This window comes from Canis lupus, chromosome 36 (genome assembly GCF_048164855.1).
Source record: "Canis lupus baileyi chromosome 36, mCanLup2.hap1, whole genome shotgun sequence".
NCBI lineage: Eukaryota > Metazoa > Chordata > Mammalia > Carnivora > Canidae > Canis > Canis lupus.
Window position 1 is genome coordinate 7,720,308 of NC_132873.1, and position 27,245 is coordinate 7,747,552.

Genomic DNA, 27,245 nt, shown 5'->3' on the forward strand with positions numbered 1-27,245 from the left:
ACGGGAGAGGATTAAACTGAAAGAACAATGTAAGTGAAACCAGAGAGCACAGGAATTTCCATTATGAAATTACCTATCTGATTAAATTTATAATGGCAATAAATAATAGTGGAGGGAGCTTCTGGTGTGTCAGCAGTTAAAACTCATGTAAGAAACAAGTCTACGATAAGCAGCGTTGTGGCTGTATTTACAGCTCGGGTGATTTCCATCTGGAGAACACCTGATATATATTAAAAGCACTTACTAAATCATCCACATCACCACCTTCTGCAAATATGGCTGCTGTGTCTTCATTTGGAGGTTCTTTAGGGGCCAGAAACTGTGAACAAAAGTCGGGGACACCAAAATGACATACATGTTAGCCTCTCTGGATGGAGAGCACAGTCTGTAGCAGTGCCACAGGCAGACCTAAGAAGGCTTGCTTAGCAAAGTCTCATTGCAATGGCCTCAAAGAAACACCACCTTGACGCATACTCCTCCGTATGGCCCCAGATGAGAGGACTGATTTTGAAGTTAAATAGCCCACATTAACTAGTCACCAAGAGAACGTTCTTGTGAAGATGGAGGAAATGGCACGGCTTGCCAAGGCAGTGACTCTATGGAGGGTCCCATGTAAGGTGCAGAGGACACCTGGTACTACCATTTGTGCTTCTGCAGGATATATGTGCTCATTAGGGTTAAGAAAAGAACCAAACTCCCCAAGCCAGTATGTCTTGGTCTCTTCTGAAAGGAGCACAAGAATCAAGTGTTTGAACTCAACAATTAGAATCGCATTCCTCAACAATATGGAGGACACAAGGAAAGACTTCCTGTAAATGATGTGAAACACAAAAATTGGTGAGCATGGGAGACTGGGCAATTCCTTTTCTGGAAATCCTCCAACAGTGTTAGAAAGCATTGAAAAAGGACGTGGATGAGAAAAGCTTCTAGTGCATGCTTCTGATCAGCATTAGTATTCTAGACCTGGAGCTTAAAAAAGGCAGATGTGCAGAAAAGCCCTTGAATCGAAGTCTGCAAGGATCTAGGGATGAAATTCAGACTTTAAAAGGGTACTGGGTGCCCTTGAAAATAATCTGAAAACTCTTGCTCTCCATCCTGTCACTCCAGGAAATAGCAGGGGGACTTCTTTCCTCAAGGCCATGTGGTAACTGCACCTAGGAGCTAGGTTTTATCAACCACTTATCTAACCATCAGAGGTGATCCATCTTCTGGTATCATAAGTACTCGAAATGGCAGCAGAGGCAAACCTAGAGAAGTGAATGTTTTTAAAGGGGGAAGTGGAAGGTTGGGGATTCCTCAGGGTCAATGTGCGTGGAGCATGCACGCACTGAGTGAGCCTTCCGGCCCCCGTCTGCTCTCCCGTGGCAGCCTCCATCCAGGATGGAAAGGTGTAGTTCCACCTTCCTCACCATCTCAACATGAAAACATGGCAAGAATTGCTTTCCTTATACATTACCGTTTTGGGATAATGGACACCATTGAGGCCTCTGAAACCTAAGATTTGCAAATAGGCTAAAATATATCTCTTTAGCAAACCACGAACTAAAGTCACCTTTAAACATCAGGCTGCGTGCAGCAAGTTTCAGGAAGCCAGGTTCTTTCACCGCTCGCGTCCAGAAACTCACGTACACAGGTAACAGGACGGCAACACCGGAGGCTGTATCTGCAGAACTGGTACCCTGGACGTGTCCATGATGGTTTGCTCTTGACTCAACCTCCCTCCTGGACTTTGTTTTCCCTCAGTCAAACCACCTCACCATTCATTAACTTCAGTTTTGACTGAGAGAGTAAGGAATTTATCTTCTTCTCAGGACATTTATGAATCTTTCCATAGCCCCTTGTTGACCTTAAGCTGGACCACATTCAACGCTGGAATCAATGGTATGAGAGACAGGAAACGCTAGCAAGGGGTGGGGGGTGGGGTAATTGTCCGCAACAGAACTGTAACAGAGCTTCCATATTATTAAGTCTATTTACTTACTCTGGTTGATTATTAAAAAAGATATCTGAGGGCCTAGTACAGATAAATTATTCACACACCTATTTGCATATGGTGTATGTCTAAAAGATTAAACTCTGCTCTATCCTGGATTCCAAGATATCTAGGATACCCTAGATTATGATTCTAATTATCATTATTAAAAGTGGTTTCCACTTTGTTCTGCTCTCCTACTCATTACCATTAACCCACATGATTTTTCCTACACTTAGAAATGCACGGCAAAAAGAAAAGACTTATCCAGTTTGAGCGGAGAGAATTAAAAGTAGAGCTGTGTCTTGCCACATACCTCGGTGAGGCCACAAATGATGAGCACCTTCCAAGTACAAACCTCCTGGGCTCAGCAGGTCGGACTATAGAGTCCGACCACATCCTTGATCACCCCTAGTAAGCAGGTGCGTGGTAAGCACTTATGAATCTAGAAAACCCCTAAGGTTTTCTGGCACATGGCCTCTATAAGCTCCAAACTCCATCCTCTCCTCACCTGCACAGCCCCTTTCACAGTGCGATTACCAGATAAATGAGGGCAGGACTGTCTGCACAGTGTGACCATGCTACATACAATTAAACACGAATGGCACATCTTGGAGACTAGGCCAAGTTCCTAGGAAGAGAGGAGCAGCAGCAAGCAAACTCTCACTTCTATCAAGTGCTAAACATCTGCAAGTGATTTTCCTGACAGATCTGCTTCATACTTCTGCGTAAGCAAATGATAGCTATGAGCTGGGCTGCCATCCATTATCTCCCCAAAGCCCCAGGCAAGGCTGATCCCTTACACATATCACTCTTCTTCATCAGAGTTTTAACAGCAAGTAATTTGCAGGCTGTGCGGTGTGACGGGAAGCTAGAGATACAGCAGAGAATTCAATGATTGGCCTGCTTTCTCAATAAAAGCAACGGACTCTGAACGCAGCAGGAAGGGGCAGGAGCCAACTCTCATCTTTTCTTGTGTTCTTTCCATCTGCAATGCTCAGAAGTCGAGAACAAACAGAAAGCACAGTTGTGTGACACATTCCTCCTTCCTCAAACCATCAGGATTTACTTGGGGTTACCAAGAAAGAGGGTCCTTGCTTGGAGAGCCTTATGAAATGGATAAACTATTACTTTGCAAGCACACTGAGGTGCAACCCTGGCCATAAGCAGAGAAATGGAGTCAATAACGCCTGCATAGAAACTTCCACTCTAATTCCTCCATAAGACTAAAAACTAATAATCAGCTTGTGCTCAGACACTTACCAATCCCCAAAATAAAATCACATGGCTTCCACTGGGCTGACTCCAATATTATCAGGTGATTCCAAAGACTCACCCATAATCCAGATGTATAAAAACATCAGGAAGAACAAGTCTGTCTGCATGTATCTTGTCTAAAAGGGCGTAGATCTGAGCTTAATATGCCCCTGTATCTTCTATTGTGCTACAGAGGCAATACTGCAGAGCAGAGAAATCCTGCAACCTAATGTGGGAGAGCAGAACCCCACCCTTAGCTCTGTTAGTTCCTCAGTAACCCTGGGCAAGCCGCTTGATCTTTCTATATTTAACAAAATGAGAATACTGCTACTACTCACTCTATCTCATGAGGCTGTAGTGGGTCTCAGATAAAGTATGCAAACTTGCTTTGTCATATTGTAGGTTTTATGTTCTAATATATGTTCACCAAATGATATGTACAAGAATATCCATAGCATTTTTAGGGGGGCCTGGGTGGCTCAGTCGGTTAAGTGTCTGTCTCTTGATTATGGCTCAGGTCATGATCTCAGTGTCATGGATCAAGCCCCGTATCAGGCTCCACGCTCAGTGGGGAGTGCTTGAGATTCTCTCTCCCTTTTCCTCTGCCCCTATCCCTGCTCTATTTCTCCCCCTCTCTAAAATAAGTGTATTATTATTTTTTTAATTTATTTATGATAGTCACACACACACACACACACACACAGAGGCAGAGACACAGGCAGAGGGAGAAGCAGGCTCCATGCACCAGGAGCCTGACGTGAGATTCGATCCTGGGTCTCCAGGATCGAGCCCTGGGCCAAAGGCAGGCGCCAAACCGCTGCGCCACCCAGGGATCCCTAAAATAAGTGTATTTTTAAAAAAAGAGAGAAAGAGAGTATCCATAGCATTTTTATTCATAATTGCCAAAGTTTGGAAACAACCAAATGCCCATCATCAGGAGAATGGATAAATACATTGTGGTATAATAAAAGGGAGTACTATATAGCTATAATAAAGAACAGCTCTAATCACAGATGAATCAAAAGGTTAAGGACAGGCAAAACTACTCTCAAGTGCCAGGTGTCAGAATTAGCAATAAGCTCGGGGGCCAGGGATTTCTACTGGGAAAGGTACATGGAGACTTCTGGAGTGATGTACATGTTCTGTATTTTGATCTGCATGGTGGGTGCCCAGATATGTGAACATGTAAGAATTTATCGGGTCGCACATTTAAGATCTGTGCATTTATTGTATATATGTTCCACCTCAATATAAATTTTAAAACTGTATATTAAAAGTATCAACCTCTAAAGAAATATGAGGTAAAATTGTAGTGCTTTTCTTTGAATTAGCCACCAGAGATTTAAGGCAGAGGAGGAAAGTGGAAAAGAGCAAAGGAAAATATCATGGGGTCAAGAGTGGACAGTCGTTAAAGAAAAAGGTTCTCAAGAAATGATTTTTAAACTTTATCTTATAACCCTTCACAAGGCTTTGGAGATCTCTTACAAACACACACAGACGACTGGGTGCACTCTTGCCAACAGGGAAATTGAGCATCTTTCTTGTATATGATGTGGCTGGTGGAGAGGTGGCGCCATGGTGTGGCAGGAAGAGGACCATACTAGGACTTCAGGGGTCTTGATTCTAGTCAGTTCTGCTAACCATGAACTTGCCAGGAGACAATGAGCAAATCCATGTCACCTCTGTAGACTGAGTCTATAAAATGACCAGATTGCTAACTTGTATCTATGAGGCTAAGGTGGAAAATCAATGTAATCAACAATAAAGGAGGCTAGATTATGCAGCTACCGGGAGAACAAGTGCTAAAAAGATGATGATATCCACTCCAACCCTGAGTTGGTATCAGATGAGTATTTAAATCTTTTTTCCCCTCTGTGCTCCTACTATGGAGTAAAATGAATGGAGGAACAGGGGTCAGTCTTAGACCTGGACTCCTGGTCAGGGACTTATTAAGAGATCTCAGCCATTTTATTTTACTTCTCTGGGCCCTAAATTTCTTCATCTATAAAATAAGAAGGAGTTTAGACCAGACCAGTATTTTTCAGCGTCTGTTCCTGGAGGTCATCCTGAGGGCTCTTCCAAGTCCCCTGTGCAGGTAATCCCAACCTACCGCACCCACTGCCCACCAACTGAGGAACACTACCTCTCTCTGGGTTATAGATGAGACTTCCCCTGGAAGCTTTAGTTTTAAAAATAAAAACTGTTAGATCATTAGAATTCTTTTCAGCTGGATAAAATTATATACAACTTAAGCCAACTGTCTCTGCCTTAGTTAAGGATCTGGCTTGTTTTAACTCTTTTAACCCAGGGCTTCCCAATGTCATTATCAACATTTTGGGTCAGAAAATTCTTAATGTGGGAGCTGTCCTGTGCCAGAGGATGTTTCCCAACATCCTTGGTCTCTAGTCACTAGGAGTCAGTAGCAGCAGCCCCCTCCTCCATTATAACCACCAAAATGACTCCAGACAATGCCAATAATCTACTGGGGAACAGAATCACTCCTGGTTGAGAATCCCTGTTCTAACCCTAATATGGGTGAGAAAGAAGAAACTTACTTAAAAAAGAGAGAAAGTCTTTGATAAAGAAGATAAACTTTATATGAAGAATCAGCCTATTCTAACCTTCTACAAGTCCAGGTGTTTTACTGATGGTGGCCTGGAGCAAACAACTTCCCAGCTGCTTCTGGAATATGTCATGATAAGCAGCATGCCACCCACCCACCACAGAACCATGTCCTGAGAAGAGAACGCAAGAATTACCCCAAAACTCAAGCAAACACCAAGGGCAAATGGTTTGTCTATCAGTAACAAAGAGAAAACGTTAAGTGAAAGAACTGACAGGTTATAGGGACGATACAAATAAATGTGAAAGAGGGATACTTATGTCTCGGCTTCAAAATGAAATGAGAGCTGTCAGTGAATTTAAAGGAAAGTGGCTATTTAAACATACGTCATGGAAGAACTTTCTATTTCTGTAGCAGAACTGACTTAGATTTCTCAAAGAGTCATAAAATCTACACTTTTTGAGAATGCACCAAAGAGAAATGGCTCTCCTTAAAATGTCCAAGTGTGTAAAGTTAAGATTTAATATTCATTTAAAATGGACATCCCTGGATAATTACTTCCTTTCAAATTGTCAACACTTAATAGCAATAATTTGACAGTTTGCTAACTTTAAATGACTTATATAAGTATCTTAGAAGACTTGAAATGGACTGTGAGTACTGCTCTTCAACTTCTGATTATAGTCAGGTTTCCTTAATTGATTATTTGGGGAGTGACCAAAGTCAACACTTTTTTTGAAGGTAATATAAATACTGTGGTGCAGTCAGAAGAGACTATCCTCCCTGGCCTGGCTGCAGCGTGTCTCTCTCCTGGAAACCACAAGGGGCCAGCTTCCCTGAGCCAGACTCACACTCTGTGATTCTCCTCTTTATCCTGTGTGTGTGTGTGTGCTCTCCTTCCTCTACACTTCTCTCCAAAAAGCTACAGTTGACATTTAAAAACACTTTTAATACAAAGGATTACATTTTCCCCCCTGAAAAACAAAATGAATGTTTCAGGAACAACAACGACAAAAAAAAGCCAAGTTCTCAGAGCGGGCCTCAATTACAACCAACTAGAATCAGTTCTGCTGACCCTGGAACCACACGAGGACACCGCCCATACCTAGTCGTTAGCTCAAAGCCCTCCCTGCAGCTTAACAAACAGATGTTAAGATTCCCACAGCTGGGCTCTGTGCTCCTAAGTTCCAGACACTGCATTTGTAGCACAGAACAAGCCTCAGTTAGTTTGCAAGAAGCACGTCATCCCTTCTCAGATTTCTTTCCTCTCTACTATTCTGGACTTAGCTATGGGACACCTTCGGTTAAGATGCACGGCTGAGAAGAAAAATACTACCTTTTTAGATCAGTGCCCTCCTTTTTCCTCAGTAACATGTACTCAACTCTCACTTGGGTGACAGATTTCTTTAAAATGCAATGACTGGGGTGCCCGGGAGGCTCAGTCAGTTGAGCGTCTGCCTTCAGCTCAGGTCCTGATCCTGATGGGGCCCCACATGGGGCTCTGCATTCAGAGGAGAGTCGGCTTGTCCCTCTGCCCCTCTTCCCTGCTCAAACTCTCTCTCTTCCTCAAATAAATAAAATCTTAAAAAAAAAAAAAAAAAAAAGCAATAATGGACTAAAGTTAAATTATTTGCCTTATTTTACTTGTTTAGCAAAAGCTGATAAACCTTCAGGCAAAGTGATGGTTAATTTATGTGTCAACCTGGCTAGGCCAAGTGCCCAGCTGTGGTGCTAAACACTGGTCTGGATATTGCTGTGAAGATATTCTGCAGATGTGGCCAACATTTACAATCAGCTGACTTGAGGTAAAGATCACCCTTGGTCATATTTGTAGACCTCGTCCAATCAGATGAAGGAATCTTGCCTCAGCACTGTGATACAGAAATCTTGCCTGAGTTTCCAGCCTGCTGGCCTGCCTTACAAATTCCAGGTATGTCGGTCCCCACAATTTCATGAGCCAATTCTTTAAAAGAAATAAATTTTTCCCCAACTCTCATACACACACACATCCATATATATATATTCTATTGGTTCTCTCTGGAGAGCACTAAAAGATATATTTAGTTCAAGGGGGAAATATTATCATGCCACTATATAAAGTAACAAACAAAATCAAGCAGTTAAATGACATCCTCTAGAGGACTGACATATTCACAGTATTGACTGTGGTGGAAGAGGGTACAGACACAGTGGAGCCCCTTCTGAGACAATAATCAGCATGTCAGAGTACTTCTAAAATGTCAGGATTTTACTTCCTGCAAGCCAGGACCATACATGTTCTTTAGCAAAATGTTTTTGCCAGGCAAAGTATACTTAATACAAATTCTTGTATATTCTAACTTCTTTCCCAAAAAACACTATGGTTTTTGCCAAATGCCTCTACTGAGTTGAAACTGTAAGGCATTTTATTTTTATTTTTATTTTTTTTTTAATTTATTTTTTATTGGTGTTCAATTTACTAACATACAGAATAACACCCAGTGCCCGTCACCCATTCACTCCCACCCCCCGCCCTCCTCCCCTTCTACCACCCCTAGTTCGTTTCCCAGAGTTAGCAGTCTTTACGTTCTGTCTCCCTTTCTGATATTTCCCACACATTTCTTCTCCCTTCCCTTATATTCCCTTTCACTATTATTTATATTCCCCAAATGAATGAGAACATATAATGTTTGTCCTTCTCCGACTGACTTACTTCACTCAGCATAATACCCTCCAGTTCCATCCACGTTGAAGCAAATGGTGGGTATTTGTCATTTCTAATAGCTGAGTAATATTCCATTGTATACATAAACCACATCTTCTTTATCCATTCATCTTTCGTTGGACACCGAGGCTCCTTCCACAGTTTGGCTATCGTGGCCATTGCTGCTATAAACATCGGGGTGCAGGTGTCCCGGCGTTTCATTGCATTTGTATCTTTGGGGTAAATCCCCAACAGTGCAATTGCTGGGTCGTAGGGCAGGTATATTTTTAACTGTTTGAGGAACCTCCATACAGTTTTCCAGAGTGGCTGCACCAGTTCACATTCCCACCAACAGTGTAAGAGGGTTCCCTTTTCTCCGCATCCTCTCCAACATTTGTTGTTTCCTGCCTTGTTAATTTTCCCCATTCTCACTGGTGTGAGGTGGTATCTCATTGTAGTTTTGATTTGTATTTCCCTGATGGCAAGTGATGCAGAACATTTTCTCATATGCATGTTGGCCATGTCTATGTCTTCCTCTGTGAGATTTCTGTTCATGTCTTTTGCCCATTTCATGATTGGATTGTTTGTTTCTTTGCTGTTGAGTTTAATAAGTTCTTTATAGATCTTGGAAACTAGCCCTTTATCTGATATGTCATTTGCAAATATCTTCTCCCATTCTGTAGGTTGTCTTTGAGTTTTGTTGACTGTATCCTTTGCTGTGCAAAAGCTTCTTATCTTGATGAAGTCCCAATAGTTCATTTTTGCTTTTGTTTCTTTTGCCTTTGTGGATGTATCTTGCAAGAAGTTACTATGGCCGAGTTCAAAAAGGGTGTTGCCTGTGTTCTTCTCTAGGATTTTGATGGAATCTTGTCTTACATTTAGATCTTTCATCCATTTTGAGTTTATCTTGGTGTATGGTGAAAGAGAGTGGTCTAGTTTCATTCTTCTGCATGTGGATGTCCAATTTTCCCAGCACCATTTATTGAAGAGACTGTCTTTCTTCCAATGGATAGTCTTTCCTCCTTTATCGAATATTAGTTGCCCATAAAGTTCAGGGTCCACTTCTGGATTCTCTATTCTGTTCCACTGATCTATGTGTCTGTTTTTGTGCCAGTACCACACTGTCTTGATGATCACAGCTTTGTAGTACAACCTGAAATCTGGCATTGTGATGCCCCCAGATATGCTTTTCTTTTTTAAAATTCCCCTGGCTATTCGGGGTCTTTTCTGATTCCACACAAATCTTAAAATAATTTGTTCTAACTCTCTGAAGAAAGTCCATGGTATTTTGATAGGGATTGCATTAAACGTGTATATTGCCCTGGGTAACATTGACATTTTCACAATATTAATTCTGTGTAAGGCATTTTAAAATCTGGCCTGAATTTAGCCATAAGATGAATACTTCCAGCCTTGTTCCTGCCACTTCCTTAACAGATTCCTGTCTGCCAGCCCAGACCAAGCTCTCCATGAGGGTGTGTAGTTATGTTTTTGAATCTCCACTATCTTCCTCTGCAAGCCTGTAGCTGATTAAGTTTCTAGAAGGCAGGGATGCTGTCTTTGTTATATGAACCACATTACTTTTTTTTTTTTTTTTTTTTAAGATTTTGTTTATTTATTTGAGAGAGAGAGAGCGAGCATGAACAGGGTGAGGAATAGAGGGAGAAGCAGGCTCCCCGCTGAGCAGAGAGCGTGACTTGGGGCTTGATCCTGGGACTCTGGGATTATGACTGAAGCTGAAGGCAGACACTTTAACCAACTGAGGCACCCAGGTGCCCCTGAACCATATACTTCTGAGGTACTCTATTTAATTTTATTAAGCTTTCATCACAAACCTGAGGTCTAATGAAAGATCACTGCACTCAATAGCCACACATACTTGACTCATAGCTGAATCAGATTACAACAGGGACCTCGATCTGCTTGTGTCAATACATGAGGTCTTTTACTAAAAACACCTCTGGATGGTGCCTCACTCTGGAACACTAGGTTTCTCTACTTTGCTACCTACCACAATCACCTGAGGGGCTTTAAGAACTCAAACCCTGTCTAGGACCCCATTTCAGATTACCAGAGTCTTTGAAGGTAGAGCTTGATCATCAGTATTTCTTAAATAATAGCTCCCCAGGTGACTGAAGTGTGACCATGGTGGGAATCACTGGGCTGCCTGGATTTCATAGCCTTTACCAGGGTCTTGGATAAACTTGGAAGGCGCTATGGACTTCAAGAGTTCTAGAGCTAATGACAGTTCCAGGTGAGTTCTAGAAATGGGACTAGAGTCTATGGAAGACTGAAGGAGTTTACAATTTCTCCTATAAAAATGCTGCAGTGTAAGGAATTAGCCAATTGGTCAAAAAAAGAATGGGTACACTAATTTAGTTACCTTTAAAAGTTAAAATTTTCAAGGAAGAATGGGCATCAAGAAAATAATATCCATTACAATAATTTATGTAAAGATGGCATTATTCCTTAGTACCTGTTTGGCTTCCTCAGCTGTGACGGAACTTCCAGGAGCTTCATCTTTGGTGATCAGAGTAATTCCATCTAAAAAGTAATTCACAGAGTGAAACCCAAGTTCAAAGAAACAATCCCAATCGTACCTTCCTCTCTACCACACCCCCTCTTACCTTTGCACTGGAGATTTTTTAAAACTCTACAGGGGCTTTCTCTATAAGAAATGGAAGACCGTAAAGGCACTTAACTCACACTGTTCTTCCCTCTTATCCTGTTTCCCACTTAGCTTGAGTAAAATAAAGGCCACATCTCAAATGATATTTGCTGCATGAAGTCTTCCCTGATTAAATCTCTCCTTCAGTTTTCAGATGCCTTTGTTGATGCCTTTGAAAAGGCTATCATCATATCTTGCCTTGTGTAACTAGGTGTATGAATTTTCTCTCTTCTAATGGACCATACTTTTCTCCAGGGCAGGGAATGGGTTTTATTCATCTTTCTATTCCCCTCAATGTAGTGCATGGCACGAGCTCAGTAAATAAATAACTGAATGACTATATAGTTTGGCCCAGACCCATTAGATACCCAATATAGGAATGTGCAGGCATTCTGACTTCTAGTAATGTTACTGGCTACTGATGGAATGGCCAGAAGCCCAAGGCTGGGAGGAAACATGCTCTCAACAATGGTTGTATCTATCATTTAGCACATACATCAATTTTAGCTCAGTGAGAGCAAATGAAGGATAGGAAATCCACCCGTCAGTTTTCTCTTCTTCCTAAGATTTTCTTTTGCCTCAAATGGCCGATGCATGATACACTTTCAGAAAAGCACATATATTTAACATCCATTTGCACCTAGAAATGGCACAGGTCATGTGTATTCTCTCAATAGGATATAAGCTTTCAGAAAATATGTACCTGTGTATGTCCTGTAAGTTTCTTTTCAGCAAACAATATGCTGGAGGCAATCAATAAATACCAAAACCAATCTCCTTCATCTACCTGGTCGACAGCAGAGACACCAAAGTGATTTGAGTAAGCCCCATTCACCACCTATTCTAATTGCTTTTGCTCCCCAGTGTAGAAGTTAAAGGGCTGAAAAATTAACTGTCAGGAAAATAGTTGCCTGAGTGATGAAAAGCTGCCCTTAGAAGCTGGATAGGTAGATATGCAACTCCTTTTTTACAGAATTTGCAGAGAAAGACAGGTCGAAACTAATCTGAGGGCCCCACTTCAAGTGAAAAGTTTCATAATTTTCAACATCACTGTTTTCATAAGAGGTATTTTTAATAGGTAATATCTTATACCTGGTTCTGAAGGAAAATCAAGTCAGGTGAAAAAAAAAAAATGGAGGCGATCCAACATCAAGCCTAACACTGAAAGATTGTGTGTCGCTTTCTTTCTAGGCTGAGTTTGCACTGGTCACTGTGAATAAATGCTGGTCTGCTGCTATGGAAAGCCTAAGAACATGCTAATGAGAAGTAGCAGGAGGGCAAAATGTGGGTGAGGTCAGGGACAGTGCTGTGGGTCCAGGAGAATGGAAGAGTCCAAGAATCTGAGAAAGGGGGCAATGTTTGCCCATATAGGTTCTTCCAACAGATTGAGAGGTACCATCTTGGAAATGGGTCATGCTACACAGAATTTCAAGATGGGACTTTTATGTTTACTTATTTATTACTTCTTTTTTTGCACTTACTAATAAGCAAGATTTTTCACTCACTGGATTTAGAAAAAATGGCAGAAGATATTTGGAGAAAATGATAAAAGACACCTTACCCTGAATGACAATTTCCCAGAAATGATTTAACTGTTTCATTTCCACTTTCTCTCGAAGAGCTTTCAGGAAATCATTAAAGCGTTGCTCTTCTGAAAACTGTGGTGGCATGCAGGGACAGAGAGGCGTCAGGTCAGAGCAAATACTGAAACAAGTCATTCCTAGGAAAAAGGGCTATATACACTGAATCCACTGTTATTTATAAGAAAAATATATAGGGGCACCTGGGTGGCTCAGTAGTTGAGCATCTGCTTTTGGCTCAGGTCATGATCCTGGGGTCCTGGGATTGAGTCTCACATCACACTGCCCTCAGGGAGCCTGCTTCTCTGCCTATGTCTGTGCCTCTCTCTATATATCTCCCATGAATAAAGTCTTAAATATATACATATTTTAATATTTAATACATATACATATTTTATTATATAATATATGTAATATATATTTTTATTACATACATACATATATATATGATATATAATATCCTTCTCTGGTAAACGAAGAGATTTGGTCTGGCATTCCAATTTCAGCTTTGTTTGCTGGGAACCTCCCATCTGTGAAAGGTACATGACTGCTCAGAGCCACACCAGTTTTTCAGTGGCCTGGTGCTGTGCTTTTTAACCTTCTTCCATATAGACAAAGTCAAACAAAAATAGAAGAGTTTCATGAATGCTCATATACCCATCACCCAGCTTCAGTAACTGTCACCTCAGCTAGTCTTGCCCTACCTATTCCCCTACCATCTCCCACAGCCCTCGGATTGTTTGGAAGCAAACGCCAAGCACATTATGTCATTTATAAATATTTTGGTATGCAGTATCTAAAATATAGAGAGGGACTCTTTTTTTTAAAAATACCAAAAAATTAGTAATAACTCCTTAACAGTAGTAAATAACCAGTCAGTATTCACATTTTCCCAATTATAAAGCCCTTTTCCTTTCTCGTGTGTATTATAGATTTTGCAGTTAGAAAAGGTCTCCACGTTAAGAGTGTCTAAAATGTCTCTAGAGTCTCCTGATGCTCTTCCATCTCTCCCTGGCTTTTTAAAAATTTTTATTTTTTTTTTAAGAAATCGAGTGACCGGGTAATTTCAAGGACACGTGGTGACAACAGTGCAGAGAGGTGTTACTGGGTGCTCTATCTAGCTCGGGGTAGTGCTAAAAAAGCAAGACATTTTCACTACCTTTTCCCATTTACACCAGATCATTCTCCACTCGGGACATCCTTGTCTTACACTGACTCTCTTTGCCCATATCTATAGGGCATTTGGATCATCTACTCCTGAATCTTCTAATTTTAACAATTTTCTCATTTTCTTATCATTCTTTGTAAGAACCTAAACAACGCAAGAATTAACTCACACAGCCAATACTTAATAAGCACCCACATGAGAACATACACTACAACTGCGCCTGCTTTAAAAATATACTTTCTAATTTAAATTTGCTCACTCTTGCCTAGAGTTTACATATAAAAGCCCAGAAATAATTTGCAAGATTTTCACAGTGTTTTTTCAAAATTCCTAATAAAACAAACAGAAAACCCACACAAAAAGTGAGGTGTGGTTCTGAGTAATTAATTTTCAGCATTCTTAATATTTCCTGGCATTCCAGATCCCCACACCCATCTTCATAATATCCTTCTCAAAAATCACACCAATATATATTTTCTATCAATTTCTTTAAAATAGCCAGTCCTTTAATGAATGGGTCACCAGAGGTTACAATGAAAATTTCCCTGGTTCCATAAATAGAAATCATGCAGTCATGGCTATGATGTAATAAGCAGCTAACTCCCAGGGATGAAGCATCCCATTTACCCCACCCAGCTTTATGCCCCCTCAGAAACGACAGTGATAGTAAAAAGATAGTCATTTCGGCATTTCTTGGCAAACACTGCTATTCACCATAAGAACAATTATTTCCAAAGCCCGTGCTTACTTGTTCGGTGCTGTATGTCTCCCCTTTGATGGTGGCTGTTTAGGAAGAGGACAACAGCGTATAGGATAGTGTTACCTGAATGGCTTCCTGCCGGAAGACTGTGATGCAGTCCATGCTCTTCATAAAATATGGTGTCTCATTAGTATCCAGAAACTGTTCTATGCGACTTATCAGCTGGCAACTTGCTAGAACATAAGACAACAAACTTATTGTCCTCATTTTGAGCGACACTGGTTATAGAGAGAGTATATGCTTTGTGTGCCTGTATGTATTATGGTTCAAAAGCCTCATGGTCAGTATGCACAAAAGCTATTCTTCTTTTGGTGGTGGTGGGGGAATGGGAAGGGCAGATGAGACGCAAAATGCTGATTCTGAAAGTCTGTATTTGAAAAGTTTGGGTAATACTTACTGATATCTGCCAAGAAATAAGATGTAATTTCTAAAGTGTTTAGACTTACAGCTAAATGTTCCTTATGGGACTAATACTAAATGGTGTTTTAAAAAATTGTTGTTGCTTTTTATTCTCCCCTCAGAATTTAGGGGCCATCTGGATAATTTGGAACTGTCTTTCCTGATATAGTCATAGAAAACAGATCCCCTAGTCCTTCACCTAATCTCACTCATGATAAACGTCAAACAGTGCCAGACGGAGAAGGGTAATGAGCCAGGGACACCCCATCTTCTACCAATCATAGGTCAAATTAGAAAAGACCAGCCCTTGTCTTAATTTAATACTATTCCTTTAGAATGAGGAATCATTGCTACATTATCTTCTGCCCTTGGCTGAACCTGATATTCTCTCTGTTGTTCCGCACTCTACAAGCCATGAATACTTAATAAACAATAACTGTTAGCAAGCAATGTCATAAATTCTACAGAAGGAGGAAATGCATTAATAATGTTATTGTTTTTAAGATGGGTTGCAACTTGAGGCTGCCTCACAAACAAATATTTTTCAGGATGAAAAAAAGCAGAGGAAAATAGCAACATAAAGTCTTCAGGGAATGTAAGTTGCTAAGCAGACTGAAACTGCCCCTTACAACTGGTAGAGAACAAACCAAGGAGATGTACACATTCACGGCATAAAGGCTCACTCTCACTCGTGCCCTGAAACCACTCATTTGCTGGGTGGCCGGGCAATTTATGCTGAACGGTCAAGGTGTGACCACAACCACAGCCTCGTCTGAGCATCCTAAGAGTTAGGAATGGGTACATGCACAATACTAATGAAACTACTTTCAAGGCTTGCCTATAAAGGCTTGAGGCTACTAACTGAATCACAGTGACCTGAGTACTGTTCAATGTTTTAGGAAAGACATGAAACTCAGTACCATCAACTTACTTCCAAAGGACCCTACAGCCTATGGAAAGGATTAAAAATATTGGACAAAGTGGGGTACCTGGATGGCTCAGTTGGCTGAGCATCAGACTCTTGATGTTGGCTTAGGCATGGTCTCAGGATCATGAGATAAAGCCCCACCTTGGGCTTGGGATTCTCTCTCCCTCTACCCCTCCTCCAACTCACATGAGCTTTCTAAATAAATAAAATCTTAAAATAAGAACCAAAACAAAACCAAAACAAAACCAAAAACCTGGACAGGGGTGCCTGGGTGGCTCAGTTGGTTAAGTGTCTGCCTTCAGCTCAGGTCATGATCCTCGGTCTTGGGATCAACCCCAGCATCAGGGTCCCTGCTCAGCAGGGAGCCCGCTTCTCCCACTGCCTCTGCCTGCTCTCTCTCTGTGCTCTCTCTCTGTGTCAAATACTAAATAGATAAAATCTTAAAAACAAAACACACTGGACAAAGTATTTCCTAATATAATAACTTTGCAGCAAGAGAAAAATATCCACCAACTAGGAGAGTAGGATCTCCATTATAATAAAGTACTTAGCAAACTTGAGGGATTAAAGAAACAATTTCTTCCTTTCAATTCTGAAATCTTTACCAATGTATCCCACAGTGGTGAATTAATACCCAACATTCAAAGGAGAGAAAGGATGTTCGGATGGGTCTTTTTAAGCAAGGTAAATAACACAGCCCTGATGGGTAGGCAGAGAGGAAAGCCAACAAGAATCTCAAGGCAACAGAAGCTACCTCCTTCTTCAGCTTGGAGAAGGGAAGTGACAGAAGGGTCTGACTGGGGCCCTACACCACTTAGGGCAGCCTGCTGGCTCTGAGAGGCGGATGTGAAACCACCCGGAGTTATGGATCTAGGCACAAGAGCCTTCACAGGCCATGGGTAGTAATCCAGACACGAATGTTCCTCATTTCTTTTGAAATGAGAGTGAGGGACCTAAGTGAGCCACAGTGTAAATGTTTCTCTTGATGTAGTGATTATTTTCAGTAACTTAACCTACTATTTATTTCCTGTGTAACTGTCACAGGGTAGACCCTGGAGTGTATTCTGTGGAAGACATGATTAAGGTGAAGATGAAGCCCTTGCCTTTAAGGATTTTACAGTCTAAGAGGGGATATAACGTATACAAAAGTAATAACGGGGTAAATGTGAAGAGGACTATGACTGGTATGGAAACATATCTGCTGATGTGAATTTTTTAAAATCTTTGGTGACTGATTATAGGAAACTTTCATAAATGAATGTGGCTTTTTTTTTTTTTTTTTTTGCTGGGCAATGAAAACCAGCAGTTGACCATCATACAGCAGAAAACCGAATGAACAAAGGAGAAGAGGAGAGGTGGGAAAGCACAGGTATGTCTGAAGAGAAGCAAATAGTCTAGCACATGGAGTCCAAATAGGAGGGGAAGGAGGAGGAGGAACAATCAGCTAGGGGAAGGCTGGAGGGGTGGGGTCCCAGAGGACAACAGTCTGTGTGAGGGTCCTGAGGCAGGATGGAGTTGCTCCAGAGCAACTGCATGGGAGGAGGGCTAAAGACCAAGCTCATAGAGAGGGAAAGGAACTGACAAGGGAGCTAAGAAAGAGTGGTAGGCAAAAACCAGGAGGGTACAGCATCACAGATGCTAAGAGATTAAAGAGGAGAGCTGTCTGTGTGTGTCCAAACTGTGACATAAAGACTGCAAGAGAAAGTATAAAAAGTACAAAGGATTAGGTACTGAAGCTTAGGGAGTCCTTAAATCCGAGAACCCATAGATCAACTAAATAGGGACTGAACGGCTTTGGAAAAAAGTTTCCTGACCCATTTTGTCTTGACATATGATGGTGTGTGCACACACGCGTGCGCGCACGCGCACACACACACACACACACACGGTTACCATCTTACAGAGGAAAGTATTTAGGAGACTGAAAGCAAAAGCAAAAGCCAATAATCCATTTGCAGTGATGATATAGGAAAGAGGGGATATTAAAAAAAGGAAGTAGGAGTCTCAACATCTACTTTCTTTTTAAGAATGAACTGCAGGGGGACACCTGGGTGGCTCAGTGGTTGAGCATCTGCCGTTGGGTCAGGTCATGATCTCAGGGTTCTGGAATCGAGCCATAAGTTGGGCTCCCTTCTCAGTTGGGAATCTGCTTCTCCCCCCTGCTCGTACTCGCTCTATCTCTCTCTAAAAAATAAATCTTAAAAAAAAAAAAAGAATCAAGTTCTTATGTATTTGTGGGCCTAACTGAATTGAGTTTTCTTATTTACATGTTAGACCGTCTTTTTCTCTAGGAAGTTCAAAACACAGGGAGATAAACATCTCCAAACTTGCAATAAATCCAATGAATACAAAGAACCAGATTTTGCCCTTCCAGGAATGATCAGTACATGGCCTGTGCAACTGGCCCATGATTCCAAATTCTGTTGGTCTATCCAGACTATTTTGTGGTTCACTGACTATCATGAACCATTTAACACCAGCAAATAGCTGTGATGGATGATGTTTTAACATACTGAGTATCACAGTGGGTTGTAGACAAGACTTCCCTTCCAAAGTTTGGTGGCACTTCACATTTCCTGCCATTTTAAATAAAAGTAAAATGCAGAAATGGTTGACAAAAATAACATTCTACTTTGGCTAGATGATGCTTTTGAAGCCCCCATCTGCCCCACGCCACAGAAGGGAAATGCCGATCATCACTGTGCTCATCACTGCTTCTACATCAATTATAGGGTATGGAATGGCCTGTCTGTCTTCATACTCAGTAAATCACAGCCCCAACTACAATTTACCAAAATGCTTTTCAGAATTAGTCAGAGGCTCAATAATACTCATTGTAGCTAATATAAAAGATGGCCACTGAAAGGACCATCCATCTTAAGGCAAGGGACATCATTTATTTCAAGGAGCATTCAAAATCAAAATGGTCTAGGGGTACCTGGGTGGCTCAGTCAGTAAAGCGTCTGATTCTTGATTTTGGCTCGGGTCATGAGATCGAGCCCCAGCATGAAGCCTGCTTAAGATTCTTTCTCCTTTTCCCTCTGCCCCTCCTTCTCTAAAAAGAATTTTAAAAATAAAATAAAAGCAAATTACCCTGAAAAATAAAATAATTCTTTTGGGTCACTTGGGTGGCTCAGTCGGTTAAGCACCTGCCTTCGGCTCAAGTCACGATCCCGGGGCCCTGAGATACAGCCCCACATAGGGCTCCCTGCTCATCGGGGAGCCTGCTTCTCCCTCTCTCCACCCCCTGCTCATGCTCTCTCTCAAATAAATCTTTAAAAAAAAAAAAAAAAAAAAGGTCTGGACTTTGAGGTTTTAAATATGAGCATTATATATTAACCCAGCATCTTACACATGTACAGATTGTTAATACACAAAATTAGTCTCAATAATACTTCAGTGTTACATTAAAAAAGCAACCCAGATAGAAAAGTGTCATGTATGGGGAAAATGGCAGAGTATTTTTTGTTTAATCTGAAATGTATATTCTCCCTCTCTAGAGAAAATATTCAAAACCACTGAAAATCCCTGAAAATGAATCACCTCTCTTAATGTACAGTCTCAAAGGCCTAAAGACTCAGGGCCATGTGCTTGTCAGCCTCTGACTTGACATTTGCTTACTACCTGTTCTCTGCAAAGATGTTTCCAACAGAATGAAAGTCAGTTATTGTGGGTTTTTTCCCCTTCACTGGACAGAGCCAAAGCAGCAGTGGGTTTGCTCATCTGTCACACAATATATATAAAGGGCTGTAAAACCGTCTCAAATGATTTTGCTCAACCCAGGCATCATTCAGGATGTTTCCCAATTTAATCCTTCTCACTATCTCAATGCCTCATGTGAACTGTACTTATTGAAGGGGTTCACATTTTACAGAAATTGGCAGTTAAATTATTTTTGAATGTTAAGAACAGATTTACACAACGACAGAGGTATCTTCATAAAACAAAGTGATGGTATAATTTAAGCACTTAAATAAATATATGGTCAGGTCAGTAATTAAGAGAATAAAAGAATAATATCTATCGGCAAATAAAACTCAAAAACAAGTAGTCCAGTCTGCCACCGATTAAATGCTCACGTAAGTAAAATCACCGTTTTAAGCCAGAAACTTATATAAGAAACATTTGCCTGACAAGAAAATGAGCCTGTATTTTAATACAGGCAACTAGAACAGAAATGGATCGCCAACAGGCTTATGTCTCTTTACTACATGATATAAATTGGTCATCGTGGGTAGGCACTGTGCATCTATCAGTCAGGGTCCAACCAGAAAAACAGAAATCACTCTGAATACTTAACAAAGGAAATTTAATGCAGACAATTTGTTACCCAGGTGATGAAGAGCTGTAAAACCAACTGAGAATGGTGCTGTAACCCAGAGATTAGAAACAGCAAGAAGCCCTTAGCGTCCCGTGGCAGTGCAGGGTAGGGGTAGAAAACAGAAGAGGGAGGTATAATGACTAGAGCTCAGGGGCCTGTCCGAGGGGAGCTGAAGCCATGGAGGAGATGTTGGAGATGTTGCCTGACACAGAGGAAGAAAGAAATACTCTGGCTTCTCCCCCCTGCCTCACCTCCCACCAGTTTCCCACCAGGGTTTCCTGTTGGTTGAACCCTGTTGGAGGCTAGCAATCATGGGAGGCTGGAAAATGGAACCTGCAGGGGCTAGTTCTGTCCCCCTGGCCTCCACCCCTCAGATCTGGTGCACACAGGGGAAGGGTGAGGAGTGGATCTAGGGGCCACTCAAGACAGTTGGTACTATGGGCCGATACACAGGGACGCCCCATTTTATGCACTGGATATATCTTGCAAATGCAAAGTTAACAAAGTATTCTTTAAACAATAAGGGAAGATAAAATGTATAGGTTTTTTTCTGTCCTTTCTAGTGAAACAGGATACAATGACATTCAACAGAAAGTTACTGAAAAGGTTCACAGTCATTTATTTAAGGCGCTTCCCAGCCCAGTACATATATATATGTAAAATTATATATACACGTGCAGGACTCCTGGGTGGCTCAGTTGTTTAAACATCTGCCTTCAGCTCAGGTCATGATCCTAGGGTCCTGGAATGGACCCCACACTGGGGCTCCAGAGAGTCTGCTTCTCCTTCTCCCTCTGCCCACCAACCCCCCCACCCCCACTGCCCTCATTTATACTCTCATCTCTTTCTCAAATAAAAATTAAAAAATATATATATGTATATACAAAGCATACTTCTATAAAACCAGAATTATGTTAAAAAAAAAAAAGATTTTCCTGTTACTTGAAACATCTTTCCAGCTACATACATCTCCCTTTCCCTAAGGTTTAACAGCGTGAAACCCAGGGAACAGCGGCCACACAACTGTGTAGATTATGACAAACCAGAAACACTGAAGTGACTGAACCCTTCCCATGTTGTTTCTCTTCTTTCACAGAAGTCAATGATCTTCTGAAAATTTAAGTACAAAAAAAGAGATCCTAAATATTTTCCTCTACATGACAAAAGATATGCTGACTTATTTCTTAAAGGTCCTTTTCTGCTGCTCTTTCCAGAAGAGGCTGGATCTGGATCCAAGACCCCAGGCGGAACCTGACCTCAATGTTTGTACTCCTTGGTCTGGTATTCCTCGTTTTAGTTTTGTGGTCTTTAATGAAATATTTTTGTTGGGGGAAAAAGAAATCAATGGGTGGAACAAAATAATCTTGAGAATTAGGAAAAAAGCATAAGCTTTATGAACCTGTAAATGGTGTTCGAATGTCTTATTTTTCAGCAGGCAAACCGTGAAGTAGACGCAGCGCTGTCCTGCTCTCTGCCTCTTCCCTCATCTTTCCACCTTTGAGAAACTGCTCTGCAAGCCTAGTGGCCCCAGAATTCCTCACTGAGCAGATAGAAAGAAGCTGCCTGCCTCCCTTTTGCGATCAGAAACCGGCCGTAACCCCACAGCACAGCACCACAGCCACGGGATCACACATGACCAGTGGCACAGGAGACTGAACGAAGGTATATAAAATGTTGACCACCTCAATAGCAGGGATACAGCTTTGGTGGGGTTTGTATTATTATTTTTTCTTACCATTAACTAAAAAAACTCAATTAAAACCTCACCATTTAAGCTCCACAAGTTCAGTCACAGCCCATTTTTTTCATGCTTAACGATTTTCTCATTAAATGCAGTAATTTCTTACAAATTGCACTAATAAAAGTAGGTCCTGCTGGGTGTTTCCCCCCTTTTTAAATGCTGCCTTTTCATTGATGTGTTAAATTAAAACCCCAGGCACAAGGAGCAGAGTAAATGCAAAGTCTTTATTGTCAGAATCCATTCCTGCAGACTCTGAGATCCCTCTCATTTTATTTTTGTGTTTATTTGAGCTGTGAGTCCTGCTTTTTAGCCACAGGAAGAATGACACTGAAAGTCTCTTGGTCTTAGCTCTCTAGAGAAAAGGTGATAGTATGAGCTAATGAGAAACTAGAAAAATGGCATCCAGCAAGCCCACTGGTGGTTAAGCTCACTTTATGTAATGTTCTCTCCACAAGAGAACATTATAACAAATATTTTTCTTTCTGGATGAATACTATTTATCATCTTAAATAATTTTGGTGTAAAACCAGGTCTGTTCTTGAATTAGCTGTAAAATTTCAAGTTTCCTGGTCAAAGGGTGGGTCCCATGGCATTCTATGCTTTTTGTTTTTTTATTAACAACGCTCAATTTAACCATTAAAGGCCCAGTTAACATGTCCCACAAAACCTGAAGGTTATCAATGAATATTTATGGATATACAGGGCATACAGCAGTTTGCTAACAACCAAAGAATGTCCTTTTTTTTTTTTTTTTTTTTAAGTGTAACTAATTTCCCCAATTCCAGAACGGAGTTCATTTAAAACCCCAAAGCGGGTGGCTCAGTGGTTTAGCGCTACCTTCAGCCCAGGGCCTGATCCTGGAGACTCGGGATCGAGTCCCACGTCAGGCTCCCTGCATGGAGCCTGCTTCTCTCTCTGCCTGTGTCTCTGCCTCTCTCTCTGTGTCTCTCATGAATAAGTAAAATCTTAAAAAAAAAAAAAAAAAAAAGAGGAAGCTAAAGGAAGACTTTTTCATCAAATGAAGGGACTTCTATGGCTCCTTTCTATAATGTATAACCCATATGCTTGGAAGTATGTATTATTAGGGTGGGGCTAGGGAGTAGAGAAGGCAGAGAAAGAGCGTCTCCACAATTTTCTGACTCTAAAACTTGGTGAAGCTTCCTAAAATAAAAGTAATATAGAAGAATTACTAACCTTACCATCTAGACTTGATCCCATTCCAGATGGGCAGTAGGAGGGAGGCAGGATGCAAGATGACAGTGTTTGGTACTGTAGCAATTTTACAGTTATCTGTCTAGCTTCATACCACAGTAGATGTCATCAACCTAATGCAGGAAGTAAGTAGAAGGAACCAAGTAGCCATAGTAACAGTGCAGCCAAGAGGAAACACTCTGGAACAGGAGACCAATCTGGCAATGGGATCCAATTAAAAGTTGGTAATTGAATGGAATTGAAATTCATGTTATCAGTTGAAGAGATACAGTGAGTGGTGAGTCAGGCTTCACAGAAAGGAGAGAGGCAGGCAGCCACTGCTTGAATGTGCTTTTGTGGACGATGGAGGTGGGGGGTGGCACACGGTGTCTTATGATGCCTGGAGAATCCGAGTCACTCTTTTTTTTTTTTTTTTTTAAATTTTTATTTATTTATGATAGTCACAGAGAGAGAGAGAGAGGCAGAGACACAGGCAGAGGGAGAAGCAGGCTCCATGCACCGGGAGCCCGACGTGGGATTCGATCCTGGGTCTCCAGGATCGCGCCCTGGGCCAAAGGCAGGCGCCAAACCGCTGCGCCACCCAGGGATCCCTCCGAGTCACTCTTAAAAGGACATATCAAGTATCAGGAAATTTAAAATAATTATATTTCATGTAGTGAATCTTTCTGAACATTGATAAATAATGATGCCCTGTGTTTATATGGTATCTTTCCTTCAGATCCTTCCTTTTTCATTTTCCCCCCTCTTTTTTGATTTTGTGAAGAAAGTTGCATAATATTATAGAGCTCAAAATATTGAGATATTATTTTTCTCCACTTCTCCTTCGGCGGGGCTAGGATTTATGAATTGATCCAAGCAACTTGAAAATGAATTCTGCTGTCAAAAATTCAAAGTGTTATTATTCCCAAGCACTGCTTCATTAAAGTTAACAATGGAAACAGAAAACTTACTAGTCAGCAATCATCAGAGAACATAAAAACAGATGGAGGTTATCTGTTCCTGTAGGGCAGACAACAGCAACATCTTTGACAATGTATCACACTACCAGAGAACTACTACTAGGCACAGGTGTCCCAGGATATACAGGCTCTTAAATCACAAGCATCTCTTTAGAGTGGGATTTGGGGGTGAGAAAAAAGAATGAGCCTTCTTTGTGGAAGGAGTATCATGAGCAGATATACAGAAGCAGGAAAGCCAATGCCACAAGTGTGTCAGCAGGAATACTGCTTGGTCTGAGTAGAGTTCATAGAGGAGGCCTGTAGAAGATGGGTCTGCAATGGCAGAGAGGAACCAGGTTGTGGAAAGCCTTCAAAGGAGGGACTAACTTTAAAGACATAGGGAGTGATTAAGAAGGGCTGACCCTTAATCAAATCTATGCTTTAAGGAACTAATTGTGGGGGCACCTGGTTGGCTCACTCAGTGAAGTGTGCAACTCCTGATCTCAGGGTTGGAAGTTTGTTGGGTATAGATTACTTAAAAATATATATATATTTTTTTAAAAAAAGGAACCTAAATCTGTACCAACATATGGGATGAGTTGAACAAGAACTTTGAGGATAATTAATACAGGATGCTCTAACTGTCTAATGGTGAAGTAATGAAAGCCTGAATTAGGATACTGGTAGTTAGGATGGAAAGAAAGAGATCCAGAAAATGTTTAGAAATTAGAAGAGAATTACAAAAGGGCACAGAGTGGCCAGAAATGCTCATCAATAGTCAACTCAGAAGACAAAACAAGAGCAGCATCAAAAAACCTTACTTCTGGGGAAAGTTCTATTTGCAACTGAAAGCACCAGGACACCTTAGGCTGTTGAATTATTTGAGATACATTTCTTTGGGCGCTCTCTGTCTGACTCTGTAGAGCTCAGGTTATGCCAACTAGTCTATGAATTCCTCCTCAAATTAATCACCCACCTGCATCTGCACCCACATTGTCTTGTGTCCTTCTGCCTTGGATGAACTATTTGTGCCCTAGACACCACACCTCTCCCCCTCTCAAAGACCTCCTCCATCCAGTCTCATGCCTTCAGAGAACATCTGTAGGTGACTTCTCCCAGATTTGTATTTAGAACCCAGACGCCTCCTGAAGTCCAAACCTGCATAATCAACTTAGCAGGTCTCTCCCTTCTCAGTAAATACCAATTCCCTCTGGTTGCTCAGACCAAAAAACTTGGGGGAGTCATCCTTGTTTCTTTCCCTCAACACCTTACATTCAAACAGTCAGTAAAACCTACCAATTCTACTTTTAAAGTGTATCAAAAGTCTGACTTCTCACTTTCTCTCACTTGCATTACTACAGTAGCCTTCTAACTCATCTGTCTACTTCAACCCTGCCCATTCTCAACATGGCAGCCAGGGCACTTTTAAAACATAAGTCAGTCAGACCAACCTCTACCTAGAACTCCTCAGTTGTTCCCATTTTACTCAGAGTTAAAAGCAGGAGTCCCTGTGTGATATGTACCCCACCTACCCCCTGTTCTCATCTCTACTCTTTCCTTCAACCGCACTAGCCTCCCTGATGCTCCTAGATGAAGCCAAACACATCGTTTCTGGAGCATACTGCTCCCTCTTGTCTGCAAAGTTCTTCCCAGAGATAACAGGTTCTCTCCTCCACCTTCCTCAATTCTCTGTTCAAATGATACCCCCAAAGTGAGCCTTCCTTGATCCTCTAAATCAAGTCACAAGCCCATCTCACTGCAGCACTCGCTATCCCACTATCCAGTTTTAACTTTTTCTGTAGAGCTGTCATGAGTTGAATACCGTTCTCTGAAAATTTATGCCCTTTCCAAAACCTTAGAATATGACCTTGTTTGGAAATAGGATCCTTGCAGATATAATCAATGGGCCCTAATCCAATATGACTGGTGTCCTTTTAAGAGGGCAATCTGGACACACACACACAGTGAGAGAGCTCCATGTGAAGAGGAGAAAGCAGAAACTGGAGTGGCGTGTCTACAAGGCAAGGACCACCAAGGACAGCCAGCTGTCACCACGAGTTAGGAGGGGGGCATGGAACAGATTCTTCTCAGAGTCCTCAGATGGAACCAATCTTCCTGACACCTCCACTTTGGAATTCTAGCCTCCCCAACTGTGAGAAAATAAATTTTCGTAGTTTTAAGCCAGCCAGTTTGTGGCACTTGCTACAGAGCCCTTGGAAACGAACACAAGTCCTTATCACCATTTGACATTTATTTTCTTGTTTACTGTCTGTGTTTTGCCACAATGACTAGCACACAGTAGGATGTTGGTCATTTGCTAAATGGATGAACGCATGGCCTGAGCCTCATTGGTTTACTCCTCTAATGCCTCTAAAGAATGGAAGATATCTTTTTGAATTCCTTCAACTTAAACCCACACACTGCATTTTTAGAACTGGTTATCACTAAGGGGAAAGGACAGTCTAGAACTTTTTTCTTACCTCCCTTCACTTTAATTTTACAGAGACAGAAATGGTGAAAATAAAGATCTATGGAGGGGGAAATACATATACAAAGAGTAACAGGCTGTGAAAGAGATGTGTGCAGGTGTGTGTGGAGACAATACCACTTCTTTTTTGGGGGGGAGGGGCAAAGGGAGAGGGAGACTCTTAAAGCAGACCCACACCCAGCATGGGGCCTGACGTGGGGCTCAAGCTTACAACCCTGAGATCATGAGCTCAGCTGAGATCTTGAGTCAGATCCTTAACTATCTTGACTATAACACAGAACATTGACAGGGATTAACAGGGTTACTCCCGTGAGGAGAAAGTGAGAAAGCAAGACAGAATGTGAGTTTGGGGAGGTATTAGAGAAGAGGCGGGGACAATGAAGGAGACTTCTTAACTTTTAGGTACTACTCTATTACTATTTGATTTTTCCAATCAATATGTACTTATTTTTTAACGAGGAGAAGTCTAGGGAGCAATAAACAATTGTTTCTATTTCTAATGAGTCTTAAATGGATAGAGATTTTTCATGGGTTGGCATTTACTGATGGTGAAACTCAGAATACTTC

General features: G+C 41.4%; 1 protein-coding gene across 3 annotated transcripts in view; it reads right to left on the reverse strand.

Moving 5' to 3' along the window:
• XRCC5 (X-ray repair cross complementing 5) overlaps positions 1-27,245 on the reverse strand; it is a 92,064-nt gene that overhangs the window by 747 nt on the left and 64,072 nt on the right. For all 3 annotated transcript variants that reach the window (XM_072813074.1, XM_072813075.1, XM_072813076.1), the window contains exons 17-20: positions 14,715-14,824; positions 12,705-12,801; positions 10,952-11,019; positions 245-319 (exon numbers count right to left, since the gene is read on the reverse strand). In XM_072813074.1, coding sequence (XP_072669175.1) covers positions 245-319; positions 10,952-11,019; positions 12,705-12,801; positions 14,715-14,824 — 350 coding nt within the window. The remainder of the gene's footprint in view (positions 1-244; positions 320-10,951; positions 11,020-12,704; positions 12,802-14,714; positions 14,825-27,245) is intronic.